Raw genomic sequence first — 15,723 nt, 5'->3', positions numbered from 1 at the left:
GGAACCACCCTGCTGCATCCCCTCTTTGCTGAGAGCTTTCTTTTCACCTAAACAACTCTATTCCATTCACTCCCCAGTGTCCATATGCCTCATTCTTCCTAGTTATGAGACAAGAACTTGGATCTAGCCGAACTAAGGAGCTGAAAGACCACAACATATGTAACAGGGGACACAACTGAATGCACAGAGCAGATAGCTAGTCAGTACTTGCTAATCTACCTGCTACAGCTAAGTCAATATCCCAGGGACTGGACATGTCAGGGAACAACAGGTAGTTTTCTTGAATTAGACTCTTTTCTTTAGGCATGAAAAAAGATCATCTATCAGTAAAGCCCATAGCTAGCCCTCCAATTAGAATTTTAATACAGATAAAATGTCCCTGTGAAATTAAAAGATTTTCACTTTTTGACATTACATTTATATACAATCCGGTGTTTTACAAAACTCCAACACTTAATAATAAATTATTAGAGTTAATGAAGTAAGTATAATCAGGATCCTCACTGGTAAATTTGTTGCTAATTCTCTCTACCAAAACATACATCGACAATTAATTTATGGTGGAGAAGAAAAGAATCATTAATTATCTGTTTAGACTTCTGCTAATTTCAATCACTTACAATTGTTTGATCAGTATTTTTATATATGGCATTTATAAAAAATCTTAAAGTTACAAGTGAGAATTCTTTTAAAAAATTTCCAACAGAACTCAGATTAATAATTTTTTGATTGGAGACATTATGTTTTAATACACAGCACAAATGCACATCAAGAAAAATGATAAGCAAATCATTACCAGGAACTTTATTTATTTATTGACTTACTGACACAGAGCATCCCTCTGTCACCCAGGCTGGAGCACAACGGTGCAATCTCAGCTCACTGCAACATCCACCTCCTGGGTTCAAGCGATTCTCCTGCCTCAGTCTCCCAAGTAGCTGGTACTACAGGTATGTGTCACCATGCCTGGCTAACTTTTTGCATTTTTAGTAGAGTCAGGGTTTCTCCGTGTTAGCCGGGATGGTCTTGATTTCCTGACCCCATGAGCCACCTGCCTTGAACTCCCAAAGTGCTAGGATTACATGTGTGAGCCACTGGCTCGGCCACCATAAGCTTATTGAAACAATTACATAGTTGCAAACAAAAGAATAATATTGTACTTGCTTCCTTCCTTAATCTCTGCAGCATTATCAACTAATACATTACAAAGGAAATCCTTTTTATTAATTAATGCGGAGGAGTAAATAAATATATTTCTATTGGCATTAAAAACTAAATACATTTAACCATTTAAAGGATTGCTGCCTAAGAATATGTTTATGTAGTGGCATTTTGAATTCTTTTCAGTTTATAAATCCCAATTTTAAAAAAATTGCTAACTACAATACTGAGCTTCAAAAATCACAATAATCTAAGACAGAATTGCTCTGTGCACATCTGCCTCCTGTCCATGTAGAGACCCTGCTCTGCTGACATTTTCTTCAGTGATTTTGTTTTTCTCCTAAATAACCTTCATATTCTGGGCATCAGCACAATCCTCTCGGTCCCTTTTGAAAACAAACGCATGCTTACTGCTTAGCAGCCACTTAACCTAGACACAAATATAGCTATGTTATGTGCACTGTAATGAAAAGTGAGGTGTGTATTAGGGAGAATTTCTGAGCTTGTTTTATAAACTATTTGACATTATACAGTAGTTATTACTGTAAAAATAATACTCCATAGGAAAAGCCATCCTAGCTTAAAAAGGGGCAGAGCAATAAAAGTGGGCCACAACAACAAAAGCAACTGGGTGGCTTTCACATTTTCTTTTATAGATAAAAGGAAGAAAGGGTTTCAAGTGAATAGATTGTTTATAGCTACAAAAAGCGAGGTCTGGTATGGAGGAAGGTATATAATAGGATAGCCCCCTTTATACTCTAAAAATATTACATAGTCTATTTCAGACTATATACTTTACTAATTATTGCCTGAATAAGTATGCCCTCAATCTAATTTACTTAAAATATATGCCTGCAAAGATAACTGAAGGTAGAGTATTAATAATTATTAGGACATTTAACCCTGAGAGACTGGGTTACAAGAAAACATTTAAAATTATTCCACAAGCCTGGTCAACATGGCAAAACCCTGTCTTTACCAAAAACACAAAAATCAACCAGGTGGCCGGGTGTGGTGGCTCACGTCTGTAATCCCAGCAGTTTGGGAGGTTGAGGTGGGCAGATCATCTGAGGTCAGGAATTAGACACCAGCCTGGACAACATGGTGAAGCCCCCATCTCTACCAAAAAAAAAAATACAAAAATTAGCCAGATGTGGTGGTGGGCACCTGTAATCCCAGCTACTTGGGAGGCTGAGGCAGGAGAATCGCTTGAACCCGGGAGGTGGAGGTTGTAGTGAGCTGAGATTTGCACCTCTGCACTTCAGCCTGGGAGACAGAGCAAGACTCTATCTCAAAAAAAAAAAAAAAAAAATTGCCAGATGTGGAGGCAGGTGCCTGTAATCCCAGCTACTCAGGAGGTTGAGGCAGGAGAATTGCCTGAACCCAGAAGACAGAAGCTACAGTGAGCCAAGATTCCCACCACTACACTCCAGCCTGGGCGACAGAGCCACACTCTGTCAAAAAAAAAAAAAAAAAAAAAATACTCCACAAACTCTTACTGCAATCTGTAGGGGTAGAAGCATAGGAATGAAAGACAGTGACTCAGAAAAATACAAGGAACTTCTTCCAATCAGTCTAAGTCAGAATATCCTGTAGCGCTCAGGCAGTGGAGGGACAAGGGATGTATAAAACAACATGCATTCTCTACATTGAGAAACGTACCCTGACAGAAACCTGTCTCCCCGTCCCAGCCAGTCTATGCCTGAGAGAGCACTGTAGACAGGAGTCAGTGCTTCTCTAGGGAGTCCTCTTCCCTAGGTGTGCTGGCAGGGAGAGAACCACTAACACAGAAGAGGATACATATTTTTTAAAGGTTAAATTCTTAGCCCCCAGTAATCTCCACTAGACACATGAGCATAAGAGTCACAGCTGAAATTTGCCCACTTAGTATCACAAGTGTTGCCTCTGGTACTTCTAGAATGTTAAGAAAAACTCTCAGTTTTCTAAAGTAAAAATAGCAGATTTCAGTCTTCAGTCTGAGGGGAAAGGTATCTACTAGTTTCTCATGTTTCTTAAAGGCCTAGAAAATTAATTTGGGTGGAGGACCACACAATGGGTAAATTTAGTTTGTTTCTCAACCTTCAAATACTCAAGATGCACAGGGATGCAAAGTAATAAGATTATACACATTTCGGATCTTATGTCTTTGAATGAGTGTTAGTCTTCAAAAGAGTTACCTTATAAGAACTGTCCACTCATTTTCATGATGCCCAGTAGGCTTCACAGATTCTTCTTTTGTAATAAACTTCTGGGGAAATCTATTTTACTACATGATAGTAACACCTTATATTAAGGAAGACTCTCAACTTTTGATCCAACTTACTATCTTGCTCACTTAAATAGCTCTGAACTACTATCAAATCTTTACACTATGAGTAAAAGCATGTAATAGATACTGAAATTGAAATAGGATCTCATCACTATGCCATATATGTAACTGTGTAGTTTTCTGTGACGATTATTGAGGAAATTATACTCGTTTAGCTGGATTTTTAAAAAAATTATGTTGCAAACAACAACAGCACAAGTCTGTATTTTTAGAATGTGGAAGAAAATAGCAGTGAAATATTTCAGAACAGCTCTTGAAGTTTCTCAGTTAAGCCATTTGAACTTACATGCTGGTCTAGAAGTTTGAAAATCTGTTTGATTGGAGAATTACTAGAAGAGCTATGTTACTTAAAGGCATCAAATAAAAACGTGCTCATGATTACATTTCAGAATCTTTCTTAGGAAGACAATTATTGCAATAGATGCGGTTAGTGCCCCACCTACATCCTCTTTAACAGGCCTGTACACCAGACCCCAAGGGCTCTGAGGATCAGCTAGTACGGTCTTTTCTCCAGAGGACTGCTCTCATTGAAAGGGAGCCACCTCGGTTGGTACTATCTGGGAGGCTGTCCTTTCCCTCTGGGGACAGGCCTCAGCCAGCAACAGACTGATGAATACAAAAGCTGGACTCCCTTCCCTCTCTGGAGCTACTCACACTCCAGAGCTCCCGGTGGGATGAGGTGGAAGCCAGGCTTCAGCAAACCCATCTCTTGGCATGGCCTTTCCTGATGCTTTAGTCTGCTTCTCTCCTGCTTGCTCGCTTCCAGGTTTCAACGGAGAGCACTCCTTCAATAAATCAACAGGCCAAAGGAGCCCATTGCAAGTTCTACATCTACAAAACTCAACCCAAGAAAATTATGATCTCATATAATGAGATCATAAATGCTGAAGCAATATTTACATATAAGACAAATACAGTAGATGGCACGCTACCTTGACAGGGTGAAGATTCGTTGTGGTGATAATTTTGTGCAGCGGGCCTGCCAACTTTGGGGGCAGTTTTGGCTCTTTATCCAGTCCCTGGGGCTTAGTGTAATAATCCAGTCTCTCTCGAGGAAAGAAATTGTTGATTATGGTCACACAATCATGTTGACCTTTTCATAGAAAAACACAAAAGTTGTAGTTTTGGTATTAAAAATAACATATCTGGATTTAAAAATTAATTATGTTGCTATTTTTGTCATGTAAACATGCACCAGTATCTTTATTTTTCAGGAAAGGAGACTACAGGAGGGGGAAGAGGGGTAAAATATTTTAGAGAACATTCATAAACATTCCTTATAAAGTTGAGAAACAATCTTTTCAAAACATGGAATCCAAAATACATATGAAGATTATGTGAATTACACAAGAAAGTACTGCTCAACTTGTAAGTAATCCTAAGTATTTTATAACAATTGCTTAAAAGTTAAACGCTCTTCTTTCAACCCTACACAAATGATGCTCATGCTTCCCTAATCTCATCTGGTTGTATTTATACATAATTTAAATTTACTCCATATAAAGCATTGTTCTTATTTAATAATAACTAATATTAAACTAAATCCTTCTTCCCCCTACTTCCTACCCCCCTAAATTTGCCCTTTTCTAGCTTGGCCTCTTTATGAAATGAAGTAGAGAAAAGGCTTTTGCTCCCATAAGCTTGGCATCCACATTGTGACTTTGCATAGAATTCCAAGGTCCTTCTCTAAGCCATCTCTAGTTAAAAATGGTTCAGTGAAAGCAGACTCTTCCCTGTCGAAGCTGCTGACCTGCAAATGTGCTCCTGCGGCCTCCCCTCCCTAGCTCCCTCTCTACTACCTCTCTGAGGGAGCAAGGCAGTGGCCACTCTGGGCAAGCAGCCAGAACCACAGAACACATGGGAGGGCACAAACTCTTCAAAGGTCTTGGGAGGAGAGACTTATTCCTCCACTGTGCCTGATGGGGACGGGGGGACCAGTGGGGGCGAGTCCTGGGGAAAGCGCCCAGACGCCATGGCCCCCGCACCCAGAGAGTGGTCCACCCTGGGCAGCCTGCATAGCCCCTATCCACTTGTGCTTGGTCCAGGGAGCATCTGCTTGATCCGGCCAACAACAGGTAACCTGCATGGGGATTGTACTGTGGGCCGGCTGGATCCTGGCGCCTGAGGCTGGCAGAGGGCTCTGCTTGTCCTTTAAAGTTCCTGGGAGAACCTGGGAGTGGAGGACTTCATCCTGCACCTCAGGTGATTGATTTGCTGACCTGGGCCCACAGGTACAGAGACATGAAACTTTCTTCTTCTACTGCTCCAGGACCCTATCAGCTTTACGTGACTGCCTGGGAGGTACAGAACAAGGTACCTAGGGGGACCCAGCAACTCTGAAAACTATGCAATGCCTCCAACAGAGGGCTTCTTGGGTTGGAAGTATATGGATAACATTTACCATAACAATAACCACCACAACTACAGCTAATAAGAGCAATTAAATTAAGCAGATTCAATTATAATATATAAATAGACTTTCAAGAGCCACAGAGAGATTCAAATTTTAAAAATTAACAGGCAAACTGAAAGAGGTGATCCTGGTTACTATTGAGAACTAAATTAGTAATACAGAGGATATCAAGGCCAGGCGTGGTGGCTCATGCCTGGAATCCCAGCACTTGGGGAGGCTGAGGAAGGAGGATTGCTGGAGCACAGGAAGTGCAGACCAGCCTAGGCAACACAGTGCAACCTGTCTCGACAAATAATTTAAAAAATTAGCTGGGTCCAGTGGTGTGTGCCTGTAGTCCCAGCTACTTGGGAGACTAAGGGAGGAGATTGCTTGGGACCAGGAGTTGGAAGCTACAGTAAGCTTTTTTTTTTTTTTTTTTTTTTTTGGTGAGATAGAAGATAGAAGACAGAAACTGTTGCCCAGGCTGGAGTGCAGTGGCACAATCTTGGCTCACTGCAATCTCCGCCTCCTGGGTTCAAAGTAATTCTCCTGCATTAGCTTCACAAGTAGCTGGGATTACAGGTGTGTGCCACTACACCTGGCTAACTTATTTTGTATTTTCAGACAGGGTTTCACCATGTTGGCCAGGCTGGTCTGAAACTCCTGACCTCACGTGACTGCCCACCTTAGCCTCCCAAAGTGCTGGGATTACAGGTATGAACCACCATGCCCGGCCAAAGCTTCAGCAAGTTTTGATCACACCACTGCATTCCAGCCTTGGTGAAAGACATTCTGTCTCAACAAAACAAACAAAAAAAAAGAAGATCAAGTGGATGAAATATCTCAAAACAGAAAAATTCAGATATGGAAATCATTACACAAGAGATAAAAGAGCTAAAGAACAAATACAGGAAATCTAATCGTGAAAAATAATAGAAATCTCAAAAAGAAAAAAAAGGAATAGATGGAGAATTGAACGAATGATAAAAGAAAACTTCCCTGATTTGAAAAGAGAATTTATCAGTGATCACGATACCATTTTTGGTATTCTATGCTATTGTTAAGTACCAGAATACCCAATTTCTTTCTTTTTGCGGGGATTGGGAGAGGTGGGTATTTCTTTTATGTCTTTCCCCATTATATATGTCTTGAGAAGTCAAACAGTAGCAGTCTATATTAAAAATGTAAAATGAGTCAGGTGCTCTGCTTAAAAAATGATCACCTCTCCTTCCAGAATCTTCAAGAAGAGAGAAAAATGACATTCAACCAAGCAAATCTAATGCAAGTGGGTTATGAACACAGCATCAAAATCCACATGGGAAACTGTTGGGAAATTTGCAACTGTGTATGAGGAAACCAGAGAAGATGAAGACAAACTGTATATACCATATGCTTCCTTAAAACAAAATCTACATCCAGTTTCAATAAAAAGGTAGGTGATCCCACTAAAAAAAAAAAAATTTCTAAAATATCTCATCAAAAGTATTAAACCAGACATAGGAAAACTTGATGATAAAGGGGTCAGAGGAAAATATGGAATCAGCTTATAACTATATCTTCTCATCAGGCCTTCGACTAGTACAGTCAGGAAAAGCAGGCAGCAGTTGGGAATATCTGTATACAAAAATAATTTCTACATAACAAAGATACTGTCACAAGACTAGGTAATTCTTAATTAAACCTTTTTATTTTTTTGAGATGGAGTTTCGCTCTTGCTACCCAGGCTGGAGTGCAATGGCATGATCTTGGCTCACCGCAACCTCCAGCTCCTGGGTTCAAGCGACTTTCCTGCCTCAGTCTCCTAAGTAGCTGGGATTACAGGCATGTGCTACCATGCCCAGCTAATTTTATATTTTTTAGTAGGGACAGGGTTTCTCCATGTTAATCAGGCTGCTCTTGAACTCCTGACCTCAGGTGATTCGCCCACCTTGGCCTCCCAAAGTGCTGGGATTACAGGCGTAAACCACTGCGCCCAGCCTAATTATACCTTTTTGAAAAGAAAAAATAATATTACTTTACCTTTTCTTCCTGATTAAGTTTTTTCATTTTAGGTAGTGCTTATTTTGATATTTTATTTTAATTAATCTGCTAACAACATGTTTGAGTGATATGTTTAAAGTTTTTCTTTGTAAATACTTGACTGTTTAGGTTTACATTTTTGTAACTGAAAATTTTAAATATTTAATTTTACTGGTTTTAAATTTATAAATTCTGGATATACATAAATAAAATAATATTATTAACATAGAAAATAAATGCTGTGGGTGGAAAAGCCAGTATATCATTTTGCTCTTATATTACAGTCCCTAGACTTGAGTCCTCTAGCTTTTTTAAAGGGCTCACTGAGTGTGATTCATAGGAACACACACATACAACAAGATACATCCTAATCAAATTTTTTACTTTCAAAGATAACCTAAAATGCAAACCCTCTTCCAGAATGAGAAATATAAAGTTTACAATGGAAAGTAAGTTGAATTCTCATTTGCAAAACCAGAACTTACAAAACTTTAGAATAACTTCTATATATCTGAGAGAAAAGAACTGTGATATGAGTCAGAAAGCTAGGCAAAAAATATGAATCGCATTTCAGAAAGAAAGGTATTAATAGTTCTGTCATGATGGGTTTCAAAGAATACACAACCTACATAACCCATTTGAAAACGTCTTATAACCAAAATCTAAATGAGAACAGAGATCTAAAGACAAATGGAGACAAAGGGGAGGAGAGAGAGGACAGTAAGAGAGAGAGTTCATATGAGTGGGTGAAGAGAGATGACAGGCAAATCATACAGTCAGTGGTGTGGATTACTGAAAGAGAAGTAACACGCTGTCAATGACACTCTCATTCTGGTACTAAAAATAGTAGACTCTCTCAGCAAAGTCCACAGCTACAGGTATGATTGGCATGGGTTTTAAAGAAGTATCAGAGCGGGCAGAAAGGAAAGACCTGAGGCCTGATAAGGCAAAAACAGAGAATGTGGAGAAATGAATGAAGTATACGGATTTCATTTTATAAAGTTGCTAAATGGATAAATATGGGGCTTTGGGAATGGGACATATGGTACTGTACCCTTTAGGGAAATACATGCGTGCACCTATGCACACAAACACACATGCAAAATGATAGTCAAGTAAAATTAAGAATAAAAATGAGATAAAAGAGGAGGAATGCAACCACGTATATCAGTAATTACATTTAATATACATAAGCTAAATACCTATTAAGAGAGGAAAACTATCATTTTGGATTATAAAACAGAACTTACCTATATGTTTGTAAGTTATACTACTTTTGCAAATCAACAGGGAAAAATAAAAATTAAAAAAATTAAAAAGTAAGTTATACTATTAAATGAAATGATAAAGACTGAAAATGACACATGGGCAAAGAGATTATTTTCAAAAAAAGGAATTAGGAATAGCTGTAATATCAGTAAAAGTAGAACTAAAAGAATTTGACAAGAAAAGGAGTGATATTATACAATGATAAAACCAATAGCAATATCATATTAAAAGTGAAAAGCTAAAAATATTTTCATTAAAAACAGGAAAAAGGCATGTCAATTATCACTATTATTTCTTCTTACTTTGAAGCCCCAAGCAAATTCAAATAGAAAACAAAATAAAATTTAATAGAAAACCCAGTAAACTGTAATAAAAAAATGATAAGGAAAAAGTACAGAAATTAATAGCTTTTCTCTTTATTATCCATTACCAAAAAAGTGACTGAGTATGGAGGTGATAGTGCAAATTCGTACCATATGGACAATAACCACAAATTACTAAGAAACAAATTTTGAAAGAAAGAATATAAAGAAACCTATTAAATATTATTGAAGGAGCAAAAGCCAGTCTCCTCCCCAAAAAGAAATGTAAAGGTATACTGTGTAATTGGATGGGAAGTCCTAACATCATACAAATGTTAATTTTCTGCAAATAATTATATAATCATTTAGTAAAAGAGAACTTAACTTACCACAAAGGTGGTATTTCAGTTTAGTGGGAAAATGTTAGCTGGTGTAATAAATAGTGCCATCATAATTAGCTATGTATCTGGGGGGAAATGAACTCTAAATAAATAAATTCTAGAGGTACCAGAAAAAAATCATAAAGAATAACTGAAGGATATTTAGGAGAATACTTATATAACTCCCGGTCAAGTGCCCCACTTTTAGCAAGAAAATAAACACAGAAGCTATAAAAGAAAATATATAACTACTTAAAAATAAATTTCCTGCCGGGCATGGTGGATCATGCCTATAATCCTAGTACTTTGGGAGGCAGGAGGATCAACTGAGGTCAGTAGTTCAAGACTAGCCTGAACAACACGGCAAAACCCATCTCTCCTAAAAATACAAATATTAGCTGGGCATGGTGGCACATGCCTGTAGTCCCAGCTACACGGGAGGCTGAGGCAGGAGAATCACCTGAACCCAGGAGGTGGAGATTGCAGTGAGCTGAGATCATGCCACTGCACTCCAGCCTGGGTGACAGAGTGAGACATCATCTCAAAATAATAATAATAAATAAACAAACAAACAAATAAATAAATACATTTCCTATGGCAAAGGTGTCCATAAAGTTAAAAAGGAAGAAGAAAGAAGGAAGAAGGATAAGGAAGAAGAAAGAAGAGGAGGAGAAAGAGGAAGAAAGAGAGGAGGAGGAGAAAGGAGAAAAACGACTGATATAAAATACTTGGAACACATTTGTTAGATAATGGATTTGTATGCATAAAGCTCTTCAAAGCAATAAAAAAAAAAAGGGCATCCCCCCCGCCAAAATGAATAAAGAGTACAAGTGGGTAATCCACAGAAGAGAAAATACAAATTACCAACAACAGACGTGCTTAATTTCATTAATAATAAGGGGAAAGTAAATTCACAATGTGCCATCTTTTTAACTATCAGACTGGCAAAAATCAAGGTATGGTATACCCAGCTCTGATGAGGACACTACTGTGAATTACTATGCCCTTTTGGAAAGGAATCTAGACTTACACTAAAATTAAAACTCTATAACCTTTATCTCAGCAATTTTACTTCTAGGAAATACTTTAGAAATATTAAAGTTCTAAAATGTAAAAAATATAAGATCAGGGATGACTATTACATTATTTGTAAAAACTGTAAAATATGTCAATAAGGGAGAGCTAACTGAACTATGGAACACCTATATCATGAAATATCATGTAGCTGTTGAAGGAAATGAATTATACCTACTGAGATGGGAGGAACTTCCAGTGAAAAAAACAAGTTATAAGGAATACCTGCTGTGTGATGGACGGCATTTTTAAAGAATGACAAAAACCTTATATATGTATGTTCACATGTATACATACTGATCCACTTCAAGGAAACAAAAAGAAGAGAATGAACTTTTTAAAAGGCTAATTATTTGGAAAATACAATAACAACTGGAAGGGTGCAATGTAATTTTTTGTCTGTGAAATTAGTCTGAATAGATTAAAATGGAATGAAAACATTACTCTTATTTTAGGATGGGATTATAAACAATTTCTACCTTAGTGAGAATTTTGTTGGTATTACAGTGTTAAGAAAGAGCAAGGAGTATGGTATTAATGCCTGAAACAAGAGACTCCTCCATTTCCAGACCTGTGATCTTGGGATAATTATTTTACCTCTGTCTGAGCCCTATTTTGTTACATTGTGGATATAATAAAAACTTGTAAAATTAAATAGAAGTTCAGAGATCACATTAATTCCCCTGATTCTTTGCATACAGATTAGAAAACTGAGGCCTATGGAGGTAAAGGAATTTGCCCCATGATCCTGGAACTAATTATCAGTACACATGAACTAAAGTTCAAGTCTCCAGATTCCTACCTTAGTGTTCTTTCCCCCAGTGACACCATCAAAATTAGCTTAGAACTGAGCTGGGGGCAACTTGGGGCCTGTATGTATGGGAGTTAAAAGATTTCTCCGAAGCTTATACAAGGCCACACTTTTCTCAAATCCTGAAATTAAAATAAGAAAATTTCTTCTAACAGAAAAAGCTGTCATAAGGCAACTGAGTGTCTGGCTTAATCAATGGCAGCTACTACTAGTAGTTTCAAGAAAATGCCATAATAAAATTTAACATAATATTCACTTACCATCCTCTGTACCTAATTTCCACTGTATCTGAGCTTGACTTCTCTCTAAACCCCCTTGAATGGGATAGATCCTCCTTTCCTATGTAAATTTATGTAGCTCTTAAGCCCTACCTCAAAGTATGTATTTTTGCACCATTTGTCATTGCTATTACCCTCTAAGTGCCATGAAAGCATGAACAATCTCTGTGTTGTTATCACTATAACCAAGACACTTACAGTGATGCTTGCTTTATAGATTGTGAGCATTATTTATTTAATGAATTATTAGTCCCTATAAGGCCACTTATGGCACTTCCAATAAATCACGTCGCTATCTTTGATTTTCTCTCAGTGGATTCTCTTCACCATCAATTCAATGGCCTAAAAATACCAAAGATCAAGAATTCACTCCCACTCTTTACTTACGTTATGTCAAATAACAGGATTAACATGCCAAGAATTATTGGACCACAAATGTCTGTGGTTGATGATAATGATAATGAAGTAGTTGTACATTACCATCAAGTACTCTTTCCTGGGAGTCATGTCAATGTTGTAATAGTTACTAACAACAGTAACTAATGACATTTATTTAGTGTTACATGGAAAGCTCAGGTCTATCATCTCTTTTAATCCTCACAATAACCGTGTAACATTTTACCATGAGGAAGCTGAAGGTCATAATTATTAAGTACTTTGCTATTATATAACACAGCCAAAATTTAACTTGAGATTACTGACTTCACTGTTCACATTCTCAAACATTAGGTTTAGCTACTTCTATTAGAGACATTAAATATACATGTTATAAGCATTTGCGTGCAATTACAATGGCCCGCTACTCCCCGTATTCCAAAAAATGGAAATTCAAAATAGCGGTTTGTTTTCTCCAAAAAGTCACTAGGTGTTTCATTAAGTTACAGTGGACTGTACTTAGTTTTTTTAAAAGCAACATGATAATATTTTCACCATGAGAAGCAAAGTGGTTTTTTTCCCCACAAGGGAAATTTTGGGTATAATCTAATGTAAAACTGCAGCAAAATCTCACCCACAAAGGCTGCCATCTGAGCTGCTGTTCTTCCCACGGAGTTGACAACATCTGTGTCAGCACCAGCTTCCAACATTACCCATGTGATGTCTTTATTACCTTAAGTTTTAAAGAAAACATATTTGTCAATGTTAAGGAGGACACAGTTTAAACATCCCCTTCTAAGCTCTCTGTACCCTTTCTTCCCCCAGTTAGTTTTAGGTCTCTGTCAGATGGATATTTTCATTTTCTTTTAAAACATGAATCATAACTACAGTAAAGAATAAAATGCTACAGAACCTACTTAGAAATTAACCTTATTTTCTGGAAAACAAATCAAGCAATACAAAAAGCAGTACAGAATTGAATATTGCTTTTTTAAACAAAATGAAGTAATGAAGTATGTTTTCCTAGAGGTAACACTTAGTATGAAATCAAAATACACATACAAAAAAATTTTTTAAAAGAGATACAATGAATATGATTCCCCTTTAATATCAACTACCCCTCCCATTCCTCACACCCTACTGGCTCTGGAGTAACTGTTAGCCATTGGGGAATTTATCTTTCTACACCTTTTTTCTATCTAAAGATACACATGTTATTCTATTCACATTCTTCTACTAACATAGTCATTATGGGTATTTTGCTATTAAGAATTACACTCAGTGGTATTTTTCATTCATTTTCACAAGTTTGAATTATGATTTCCTTAGGAACAGTTCCTGGGAAATATTGCTAGATCAAAGATTACACATATTTTAAATGCATTTTGCCAGGCTGCCACCCAGCAAGGCTGGACTGACAGGTACTGCCCAACATAGTGTAAAGAAGTTACTGAGCATTATAGCTCTTTCTTAACATTTGCCAGTATAATAAGCTAAAAAATAATAATTTATTGTTCTAATTGGCATTTCTTTGATTACTGCAGAAAATGTTTTGTATGATCAGCAGATTGTATTTCTTTTGTTTCCTGTCCAATTTTCTACTGCGGTATTTTTCTTTTTCTTTTTTTTTTTTTTTGAGACGGAGTTTTCGCTCTTCTTACTGGGGTGCAATGGCGCAATCTCGGCTCACCTCAACCTCCGCCTCCTGGGTTCAGGCAATTCTCCTGCCTCAGCCTCCTGAGTAGCTGGGATTACAGGCACGTGCCACCATGCCCAGCTAATTTTTTTGTATTTTTAGTAGAGACGGGGGTTTCACCATGTTGACCAGGATGGTCTCGATCTCTTGATCTCGTGATAAACCTGCCTCAGCCTTCCAAAGTGCTGGGATTACAGGCATGAGCCACCGGTTATTTTTCTTTTTCTAATTGATTTATAAGAACTCTTTCTTTCGTGGGGGGAAAAGAGTCTCACTCTGTCACCCAGGCGGGAGTCCAGGGGCACGATCTTGGCTCACTGCAACCTCTGCCTCCCAGGCTCAAAAATCCTCCTGCCTCAGCCTTCTAAGTAGCTGAAACTGCAGATATGTGCCATCATGCCTGGCTAGTATGTGTATTTTTGGTAGAGACGGGGGTCTCACCATGTTGCCCAGGATGATCCTGAACTCCTGGACTCAAGCAATTTGCCCACCTTGGTCTCCCAAGGTGCTGGGATTAAGGTGTGAGCCACTGTGGCTGGCTAAAAGAACTTTTTATATTTAACAATATAATCCTTTAAGATGTAAAATAAATATTTTTAGTTTTTCATTTGTATTTTAACTATTTATGGTATATTCTACAAATGAAAATGTTAAATTTTTATGTAATTAAATTGGTCAAAATTGTCCTTTTAGGATTCTATGTTTTATATAATGCTTAGAAACGCTTCTAGGTTCCAGGATTATGAAAACATAGATTATTATATTCAAAGTACAAGGATATTATATTACTTCTGTATTTTTCAAAAAGCTGTACCAATTACAGATAACCCCATTTAATTTTAGACAGTATTTCTAAATTGTCTTTATTCAGCAAATAATAAATGATACAAATCAGAGTAACTTTCTACATGGCTCATTATATTTAGTATATAAATGCCAGTGAGGTAAACAGACAGTTCTATCACAGAATCTGTTTGATCAAGAGAACAAAGAAGTTTCCATACATTTGAAAATATAAAGATATAGAACATCAAAGGCGGTACCTTGAAAGAAAAATAGATCCAGTTCCTCAGTTCCATCAAAATGTTGTCCACATAAAGAATCAATTGATTTAAATAACACAAGAAACAGATCACCAAATTAACTATATAATTTATTTCCTACATTGTAGCTTCTCAAAAATCAATTCCCATCATTCCTTTCCTTAAAACTTGATCTTAAAATTACTAAAATAAAAATGAATTTAATCTGTTAGTATATATGTACTTAGTTTGTATAGGTAACTAAAATTTATAAATAAATACTAAAACTTCACCAGAAAGTGCAGCAAACATGAGGGCTGTGTATCCATGTTCATGTTGATGACAATTTACGTCGGCTCCATGTCTCAGTAGTAATTTGCACATATCGAGTTTTCCTTTATATGCTGCATGCATTAGAGGAGTCATTCCATTCTTTAATAGAAAGGGAAAAAAGTATTACTGCTACTGTTTTATCTTTTCTGTACCTATGAACAATTTCTGCAATTAGAAACATAAAATGAGGGGCCAGGCATGGTGGCTCACGCCTGTAATCCCAGCCCTTTCAGAGGCCAAGGCAGGCAGATCAAGAGGTCAGAAGTTCGAGACCAGCCTGGC

General features: G+C 37.3%; 1 protein-coding gene across 5 annotated transcripts in view; it reads right to left on the bottom strand.

Moving 5' to 3' along the window:
• Positions 1-15,723, bottom strand: part of ANKMY2 (ankyrin repeat and MYND domain containing 2) — a 51,361-nt gene that overhangs the window by 16,653 nt on the left and 18,985 nt on the right. For all 5 annotated transcript variants that reach the window (XR_008473353.2, XR_008473352.2, XM_035253710.3 and 2 more), the window contains 3 exons: positions 15,402-15,540; positions 13,025-13,123; positions 4,423-4,583 (listed from right to left, as the gene is read on the bottom strand). Coding sequence is in view for 3 of the 5 variants with exons in the window: in XM_002751540.7 (XP_002751586.1) it covers positions 4,423-4,583; positions 13,025-13,123; positions 15,402-15,540 (399 nt within the window). In the remaining 2 variants the exon portion in view is untranslated. The remainder of the gene's footprint in view (positions 1-4,422; positions 4,584-13,024; positions 13,124-15,401; positions 15,541-15,723) is intronic.

This window comes from Callithrix jacchus, chromosome 11 (assembly GCF_049354715.1).
Source record: "Callithrix jacchus isolate 240 chromosome 11, calJac240_pri, whole genome shotgun sequence".
Taxonomy (NCBI): domain Eukaryota; kingdom Metazoa; phylum Chordata; class Mammalia; order Primates; family Cebidae; genus Callithrix; species Callithrix jacchus.
The sequence above is the reverse complement of the archived record's forward strand: the minus strand, read 5'-3'. Positions and strand labels throughout refer to the sequence as shown.